We start from the raw sequence: 9,730 nt of genomic DNA, 5'->3' as shown, positions 1-9,730 counted from the left end.
CCCAAGCCGGGAATCGAACCTGGGACCCTGGAGCTGTGAAGCAACAGTGCTAACCACTGTGCTACCGTGCCGCCCTGGGAGGAACTTTTGTTGGCTGTTGCAACAGTAATAATGGTTGACAAATTAAGGTGGGCTGAATTGTTAATCTGTGCAACTAAACTCGAATGTACCACAAAGAAACAAAACAGAATGAGTATAAAAGAAATTAATTGAAAATTTCAGATTTAATTTCAGACAATTAAATAGTGGCACAAACAACATTCATTTATGGAAAATTGACAGAGAGTTAAAAATATGTCCAGGCAACGCATAGTAACTAACAACTATAACAAATATGCATAATATACATAAAAAACATTTCCTTTCTTTCCAACTTAATGGAACAAAGGCACAGAAAGATGTTAAGTAAGAACCTCACTTGTCCAACATTTTAGGAAAAATCAATGTCAATGTAACCATTTGTGCAATGTTAAATTCAAGGCATTAAACAAAGTTAATACCGGCCTTTCAATCCACCTCCTCCACAGTGGGTCCTGTGGAATAGGCATTCCCAGTCTGGGATCGGCAAGAGCTCCCAGTTGCTGATGCTCCTCCTTGGTATAGGTCGGCAATGATGGGATTGCAGAGTTTTTCCAGCTCTTTCAGCTGGAACGCAAACTCCTCCTTCTCTGCCATCTGATTGTTCTCCAGCCACTGGATTGCCTGCTTACACTGCTCAATGATATTCTTCTTCTCTGCCTCACTGATCTTATTCTTCACACTCACGTCCTCCACCCAGCTCTTCACGTTGAAGGCGTATGACTCCAGGGAGTTCTTGGCTGCGATTCTCTGTCGCTGGACTTCATCCTGGCTTTTGTACCTTTCTGCTTCCTGCACCATCCTCTCAATCTCCTCCTTGCTCAGCCGACCCTTGTCGTTGCTGATGGTGATTTTGTTGGTTTTGCCGGTGCTCTTGTCAACAGCAGAAACATTGAGGATGCCGTTGGCATCAATGTCAAAGGTGACCTCGATCTGTGGCACCCCACGGGGGGCAGGGGCAATGCCACTCAACTCAAATTTGCCCAGGAGGTTGTTGTCCTTGGTCATGGCTCTCTCTCCTTCGTACACCTGAATGAGGACCCCGGGCTGGTTCTCAGAGTAAGTGCTGAAGGTCTGGCTCTGCTTGGTGGGAATGGTGGTGTTACGCTTGATGAGTGCGGTCATCACCCCTCCTGCGGTCTCAAGACCCAGAGACAGGGCAGCGACATCCAGGAGAAGTAAATCCTGGACATTCTCCGACTGATCCCCCATCAGAACAGCCGCTTGGACAGCCGCTCCATAGGCCACGGCTTCATCAGGATTGATGCTCTTGTTCAGCGCTTTGCCGTTAAAGAAATCTTGCAGCAGTTTCTGGATCTTGGGGATGCGAGTGGAGCCCCCGACCAAGACCACATCGTGGATCTGTGATTTGTCCATCTTGGCGTCTCTCAGAGCTTTCTCCACTGGTTCCAGAGTGCCTCTGAACAGGTCAGAATTCAGCTCCTCAAACCGAGCCCTGGTGATGGACGTGTAAAAGTCTATGCCTTCAAACAGAGAGTCAATCTCAATACTGGCTTGGGTGCTTGAAGACAGGGTTCTCTTGGCTCTCTCGCAGGCTGTCCTCAGTCTCCTGACCGCCCTCTTGTTCTGACTGATGTCCTTCTTGTATTTACGCTTGAACTCCTCAATGAAGTGATTGACCATGCGGTTATCAAAGTCCTCTCCTCCCAAGTGGGTGTCGCCCGCTGTGGATTTCACTTCAAAGATCCCGCCATCAATGGAGAGAACAGACACGTCGAAGGTGCCACCTCCCAAGTCAAAGATGAGAACATTGTGTTCCCCTCTGCCCTTCTTGTCCAGGCCGTAGGCAATGGCAGCTGCTGTTGGCTCATTGATGACACGGAGGACATTGAGGCCAGCGATCACCCCGGCGTCCTTGGTTGCCTGGCGCTGGGAGTCATTGAAGTAAGCAGGCACAGTGACAACAGCGTTGGTGACGGTGTGTCCCAGGTAGCCCTCAGCCATCTCCTTCATCTTAGTCAGCACCATGGAGGAGATCTCCTCAGGGTTAAAGGTTTTCTCCTCCCCCTTGTACTCAACCTTCACCTTGGGCTTCCCCGCGTGATTTACCACCTGGAAGGGCCAGTGCTTCATGTCAGACTGGACCAGCGGGTCGTCGAACCTCCTCCCGATGAGCCTCTTGGCATCAAAGATGGTGTTGGGTGGGTTGAGAGCCACCTGGTTCTTAGCGGCGTCTCCGATGAGCCTCTCGGTGTCGTTGAAGGCCACGTAACTGGGGGTGGTGCGGTTGCCCTGGTCATTGGCGATGATCTCCACCTTGCCGTGCTGGAAGACCCCCACGCAGGAGTAGGTGGTGCCCAGGTCAATGCCAATGGCTGTTCCTTTAGCTGGTGGCATCTTGAGTCCTGATCCAAGCCGAGTGAATTCAGTCTCCTCTGCTGCTGCTGCGAGGTTTTCGTGAGGCAGTGATCCAGTTGCCAACTACTCTGTGTTCCCGGGCGGGAGGGTGATTGTGACTGGGAGCCGCTCAGCTCTTGTCCTTTATATCGGCTGAGAGCGGCCGAGTGGGCGGCGCCCGGAGGATGATTGACGGCGGCGCGGACCAATGAGGGCGGGGCGGTGATGTCATCGCCGAATGTTGGCCAATGAGAGCGCGGTGGGCGGGCGGGAGGCCGAGAGTTGGAGAGTTTTGTGGAAGGTTCGAGTCCCGGGAAGAAAGTTGTGGAAAGTTCCGGGAGTCGGGGACGGGAGACTGTGAGCAGCGGGAAGCGGCTGGAGGCGGCAAGGAGGAGCGGGACAAAGAGGATATTGTTGGTCAGCGTCGGCCAGGGAGATGCCAACCCTCCCGGACTGGCCGGGAGTCTCCCGGAATTGGCGCGAGATCTTGAGAGCAAATCCTGGAGAGAGGGAAGGAAACATGGAGCATTGAACAAGTTGATCTTTTTCATCTTTCAACACATTCTAAATTCATTTTTAAAAAAGAATGCCTATGTGCAGGATGAGGGCATTAGGCCCATCCGATCTGCACCTTCCCTTTGGAAAAGCACCTTATGTAGGACCCCGCCGTAACCCCACTAACCGGCACATCTTTGGACACTAAGGGGCAACTTAGCATGGCCAGTACACCCAGCCTGAACATCTTTCGACTGTGGGAGAAAAGCGGGGCACCCGGAGGAATCCCACAGACACGGGGAGAACGTGCAAACTCCGCACAGACATTCACTGACACTGGCTCCCGGTCCAGCAATGCCTCGATTTTACGATTCTCATCCATGTGACGTGTGTCGCCGAGCAAGGCCCCGGCCTGGAAAGTTTTCCTTCCGACCCACATGATGCTGAGGATGAGTCAGCTCATCCAAAACGCTCGCTGCCCACTCCTTTACTCGCACTAAGTCCCAATGTGTATGCGCCAATTGGATTAAACTCAACCCTTTAAGACGCAAAAGTCTAGAAAGACAAAATCTGTCTACATTATGTATAATTATACCTTCTCAAGGGCAATTGAGAATAATAATCTTTATTATTGTCACAAGTAGGCTTACATAAACACTGCAATGAAGTTACTGTGAAAATCCCCTTGTCGCCACATTCCAGCACCTGTTCGGGTACACTGAGAGACAATTCAGAATGTCCAATTCACCTACAGGCACGTCTTTCGGGACTTGTGGGAGGAAACACACACAGACAGGGGGAGAAAGTGCAGACTCCGCAGAAATAGTGATCCAAGCGGGAATCAAACATGGAACCCTGGCGCTGTGAAGCAACCACTATGCTACCATGCCGCGCTTTACAACCGGGCCTGGAAAATCTCTGCTTCCTGCCATCACAGTGCTGATTGATGCCACCCCTGGCTAGATCGAGAATATCCCTTGGTTAATCTCTTAGCAATTAAAGTAATGATTCCCTACTGTATTTCCCTCCGCTATACATATGTGTCACTCTCAATACATTTTTTTAAAGCATATCGTCTCACACGCACACTCACTTTTCCGTTGTGGCAAAGCGTGGTAGGATACCCGAGCTGATTATTAGCCCGTTGAACGGCCATGTTATGAGCACTGTATCGTGGCCAATATGTCCTGGCACTGGACTTCAACACAGAGTTTCTGGGCCAGTGGCAGGGACACTACCACCACACCACAAGACCTCTTCTCACTGCATGATATATACACATGATACAAATGAGGAACCTTGCAGTCAAATGCATCTTTTATTCGAGTGCAAATTATTCTATTTCCAGTTACATACTACCAGAATACCTGTAGGCAATTTAAGGTGTGAAATAATCATTGAAGGCAAGTCTTCAAATCCAAAATAATGTGATGTCAGCAACCACCAGAACTGAATTTTCTCATTCCACAGCCCGTATAGACTCCCACGTGAAAATGACCTCTACCTACTTAATCCCACTGATTTGGAACATAACAGAACCAATTATGGGCCAATAATGTGGAATACCCCTTCAGTTAAATTGATAAAGCATTGAAGGTAGGATTTTGCACGCATGCTGTGGTTATTCCCACCTTAAAATAATTCCAAAGTGTAGGCATTACTTTTCAACGCCTTTGGGGAATGAAAAAACTTGCATTAAAATGGCACCTTTCACAACCTCAGGATATGCACCACTGCTTTACAATCAATGTTATACATTTTACAATGTTATACAAGGGTGGCGTGGTGGCACAATAGTTATCACTGCTACCTCACAGTGCCAGGGACCTGGGTTCAATTCCGGCCTTGGGTACGTTTGTGGAGTGGACGCGTTTTCCCCATGTCTGCGTGGTTTTCCTCCGGGTGCTGCAGTTTCCTCCCACAGTCCAAAAATGCACAGGTTAGGTGGATTGGCCATGATCAATTGCCCCATGGTGTCCAAAGGTGTGCCGGCTGGGTGGGAGACTGGACCTAGGTAGGGTGCTCTTTGAGAGGGTTGGTGCAGACTTGATGGGCGAAATGGCCTCCTTCTGCACTGTAAGGTTCCTATTGATTTGGATTGTGGCTCTTGTGGTAATATCGGAAAGGCAACAGTGAGTTTGCACTTAAAGAACAATGAGATAATAATCAGATGACCTGTTAAAAGCAAATTACTGCAGATGCTGGAATCTGAAACCAAAAAGAAAATGCTGGAAAATCCCTCCCCACCTACATCCGGGATTCCTCTGATGCCCTGCGTCATATTGACAGCTTCCTGTCCGCGGGCCCTAACCACATTCTATTCACCATGGATGTGCAATCTCTCTACAACTCCATCCCACACCAGGATGGCCTGAGAGCTCTTCGCTTCTTTCTCAAAAAGAGGCCCGGACAATTTCCATCCATCACCACTCTCATCCGCCTGGCTGAACTCGTTCTATCTCTCAACAACTTCTCCTTTAACTCATCCCACTTTCTCCAAATCAAAGGTGTAGCAATGGGTACCCGCATGGGTCCTAGCTACGCTTGCCTTTTTATGGAGTATGTGGAACTTTCCTCTTCCAGGCCTACCCGGGTCCCCTCCCACAACTCCTTTACCGATGGATTGATGACTATTTTGATGCCGCTTCATGTTCTTGTCCGGACCTGGAAAATTCATCAACTTTGCTTCCAGTTTCCACCCCTCCCATGCAATCGCAGAAGGTGTAACACCTACCCCTTTACCTCTTCCATGCTTAACATCCCAGGCCCAAAACACTCATTCCAGGTTAAGCAGCGTTTCACTTGCATCTCTCCCAATGTGGTCTCCTCTATATCGGAGAGACCAAACGCAGACTGGGTGATCGCTTTGCTGAGCATCTCCAGTCAGTGCGCATTCAAGATCCTGACCTTCCCGTTGCTTGCCATTTTAACACAAGACCCTGCTCCCAGGCCCACATGTCTGTCCTTGGCCTACTGCAGTGTTCCAGTGAAGCTCAACGCAAACTGGAGGAACAACATCTCATCTTCCGGTTAGGCACGCTACAGCCTTCCAGTCTCAACATCGAATTCAACAACTTCAGATGATTAGCTCCACCCCACCTCCACCCATTTGTTTTCATCCCATTTCATTTTCACTGTCTTTTACCATTTCTTTCTTTCTTAATATTAAACCCCACCCCCTTTCCTTCCCCTTTCTCCACTTTGCTTCCCACTTCCCCTCCTCCCACATCTACATCTGTCACAGTTCACCCTCTGATGTCAGTTTCTCTGCTGTTTGGCCTTTCACATCTTTTGTCCTCTCTGGGGACTGCCATTAACACTCTTTCCCCTTGGTTTCTGTGGCCATTAGCTTCTGTGGCTATGACTCATCTTTCATTCTCACTCCACAGTATAAATATTTCCCACTTTCTCTGTCTGTTAGTTTTGACAGTCATTGGACTCGAAACATTAGCTCTTTTTTCTCCCTACAGATGGAGCCAGACCTGCTGAGATTTTCCATCAGATGACCTGTTTTTAGTCTCAAGTGTTCTTCTTCAATCTTGTGTCATTGGATCTTATATGTCAGCCATCATCTTATTGATTGGTGGAAGACTTAAGGGCTCCTAATTTGCATGTTCATATCTACTCCAGAGGGAGAAGGGGTCTTGATTTAACAGCACATCCAGGATGACTATCAGCCTGAATTGTCTGTCCAAACTTTCTGCCAACACTTACAATTTTATTTGTTTACCTGGATTGGATTGGATTTGTTTATTGTCACATGTACCGAGGTACAGTGAAAAGTATTTTTCTGCGAGCAGTTCAAACTGATCATTTAGTACATGAAAATAAAAGAAAATACGTATTAGGGCAACACAAGGTCCACAATGTAAATACATAGACACCAGCGTCGGGTGAAGCATACAGAGGTGCAGTATTAATCAGATCAGTCCGTAAGAGGGTCATTTAGGAATCTGGGTAACAGCGGGGAAGAAGCTGTTTTTGAATCTGTTCGTGCATGTTCTCAGACTTTTGTATCTCCTGCCCGATGGAAGTTGGAAGACGAATAAGCCTGCTTAAAAATTATAAACCAGTTCTTTAGAATAGCAATTATTTTTGTTGAAAGTAACCTTGTGAACAAGAAATCCTAATTATTGCATGTGTTTATTAAATTAAAAATGTGTTCCCAAAAGAGATCATTTTTCTCTACCAGTCAGAATCGCAGAATGGTTACGGAGGGAGGCCATTTTGTGCTTTCACTCTTAATGACTCTCTGCAGGAGAAATTTAACAAACACCACTGTCCTGCTCTTTTCTTGTAGCTTTGTAAACTTCCCATTATTGAACTTTTCATGTTGAGCATTCAGGATCATTATCACTCGCTGTATAAACGTTTATCCTCATGTTCCCTTTGGTGCTATTTTCATTCAGCTCCCTGACACTCATTAATCAGAAAGGTTTCTCCCTACCTTCTACATCACAACCCCTCATGATTTGAAAAACGCGAACAAGTCCCCTCAAACTTTATTTTCACTCTTTAGGAGTACAGCCCCAGCTTCTCCAATCTATCCAGGTAACCCAATATCTTTTATCCCAGGAACCATTCTCATGAATCTTTTCTGTGCCTCCTCGAAGGCTTTTACATTCATTTTATAGTACAGCATCCAGAATTGGACACAATTCTCCAGTTACAGCCTTACTAGCCTTTTACAAAGGCTCATCGTAACTTCCTTTCATTTGTACTGTGTCGTTATTTATAAACCCCAGGACCCAATTTGTTTTTAATCGCTTTCTCAACCTTCCCTGCCACCTTCAGTAATTTGTACATATATACCTCCACACACCGTACCGGCCTCCCCGAACAGGCGTCGGAATGTGGTGAATAGGGGCTTTTCACAGTAACTTCATTGAAGCCTACTTTTGACAATAAGCGATTATTATTATATCTCTGTTCCTGCACTGTCCTTTAGTTTATACTGCCTTCCTCTTACCAAAGTGTATCACTTTGTGCTCTGCTGTATTGTATTATATCTGCTTTCCTGAAGTCCATGTATACAACATCCACTGCTCTCCTCTCATCAATGATCTTTGTCACCTCCTCAAACTCAATCGTTAGTGAGGTACGACCTCCCCTTCACAAAACTACGCTGTCTCTCGCTCAGGTGTCCATTTGTTTCCAAATGGGTATAACCCTGTCCCTGAGAATTCTCTCCAATAATTTACCTATTACCGACGTGCGGCTCACCGGCCTATAGTTTCCAGGATTATTCCTACCTTTCTTAAGCAGCGGTACCACATTAGCTATTCTCCAGTCCTCTCACCTATAGCCAACGAGGGATACAAAGATGTCAGTCAAGGCCCCAGCAATTCCCTCAGTATTCTAGGGTAAATCCCATCTGGCCCAGGAGACATATCTACCTTAATATCTTAACTATCAGGAGACTTATCTATCTTGCTACTGTGCCGTCCATCTTATGGACTGACTTGATTAATACTAAACTCCTCTATGCTCCACGCGATGCCGGTGTCTAGATATTTACTTTGTGTATTTGGTGTTGCCCTATTATGTATTTTCTTTTCTTTTCATGTACCAAATGATCTGCTTGAGCTGCACAGCAAAATACTTTTCACTGTACCTCGGTACACGTGACAATAAACAAATCAAAACGGATCTGAAAATCCTCAACTTCCCTTTCCCGCATTAACCCCAAACCCCTTGATTCCCTTACTGATTAAAAGTCTGTCACCACATTGTGAGTCTGGAGTCACACGCAGGCCAAACTGGGTAAGGACGGTAGCTTTCCTTCCCAAAAGGGACATTAGGGAACTAGATGGGTGTTTACGATTGACAATGGTTTCATGGTCACCATTAAGATAAATTCCAGATTTTTGTTGAATTCGAATCTCAATCATTTGCCGTGGTGGGGATTCGAACCCGGGTCCACAGACCATTACCCTGGGTCTCTGGATAACATGTGCAGCAACAATGTCACTACGCGTTTTGCCTCGTCATCCCCTCTCAATCTTCTAAATTCAGTGAATAAGGCCTTGGCGATCCAATCTCTCCTCACATGACAATGCTGCCATCCCAGGAATCAGCCTGGCGAACCTTCCCTCATCCCCACTATGGTGGTCCAGGTGGCACCTCATCACGCGCATCCATTAAAGAGGCCGAACAAAGTTGCGAAAGGCAAATAATTCACCCCACGGGGGGGGGCCGGGGGGTGTCAGGCGAGAAAAGAGCTAACGTTTCGAGTCCAGATAACCCTTTGTCATAGTTACGGTGAAGGAAGAGGCCATTCAGCCCATCGTGTCTGTGCCAGCCAAAGAACAACCAGCCGCTCATTTTAGTTCCCACTTTCAGGCCCTAAGTCCTTCACAATAACAATGAAGCAACATGTTTTTCCCCACCCCCTCAGGCATAGCTGTAGGGTGCAATTTTTGCGCAGTTCAGAGGAATTTGCCAAGAGCTGTTTGTTTCCCCCAATTTATTGACTTTATCAAGGTAGACAGGTGATCAGATGCAAATAATTCCGAGTGGCTTCACAGGTGGGTCACAGGAGGGACTTCCGGTCTGCCAATCAGCCGACGGAGTTCTGCGATAGGGTGGTCCGCTTCACGTGACGGTTGACGCCCCTCCCCCACTTCCGCTTCGGCCGGCTGCTCCCGCACTTCGGCCGGCCCCTCCTTCCGGCCCCGCCTCCTCCCGGCTTCCTCCGCTCCCCCGCTCTGTGGTCGCCGATTGGCTGCACGACCACATGGCAGGACAAGGCATCCCAGTCGATGTCCTGATGGGCCAACCGGGGCCTTTTGCGCGCCGG

The 9,730-nt window shown here is 47.7% G+C and overlaps 1 protein-coding gene across 1 annotated transcript; it reads right to left on the bottom strand.

Moving 5' to 3' along the window:
- Window positions 1–205: 205 nt before the first annotated feature.
- Window positions 206–8,811, bottom strand: LOC140390556 (heat shock 70 kDa protein 1A-like). Its single transcript, XM_072475731.1, has one exon. The coding sequence runs from the start codon at window positions 2,434–2,436 to the stop codon at window positions 508–510; it is 1,929 nt and encodes a 642-aa protein (XP_072331832.1). The 5' UTR covers window positions 2,437–8,811; the 3' UTR covers window positions 206–507.
- Between the last annotated feature and the right edge of the window lie 919 nt (window positions 8,812–9,730).

The sequence above is a fragment of the Scyliorhinus torazame genome, chromosome 14 (assembly GCF_047496885.1).
Source record: "Scyliorhinus torazame isolate Kashiwa2021f chromosome 14, sScyTor2.1, whole genome shotgun sequence".
NCBI lineage: Eukaryota > Metazoa > Chordata > Chondrichthyes > Carcharhiniformes > Scyliorhinidae > Scyliorhinus > Scyliorhinus torazame.
Note: the sequence above shows the minus strand (reverse complement) of the source record. Positions and strands in the feature narration are given on the sequence as shown.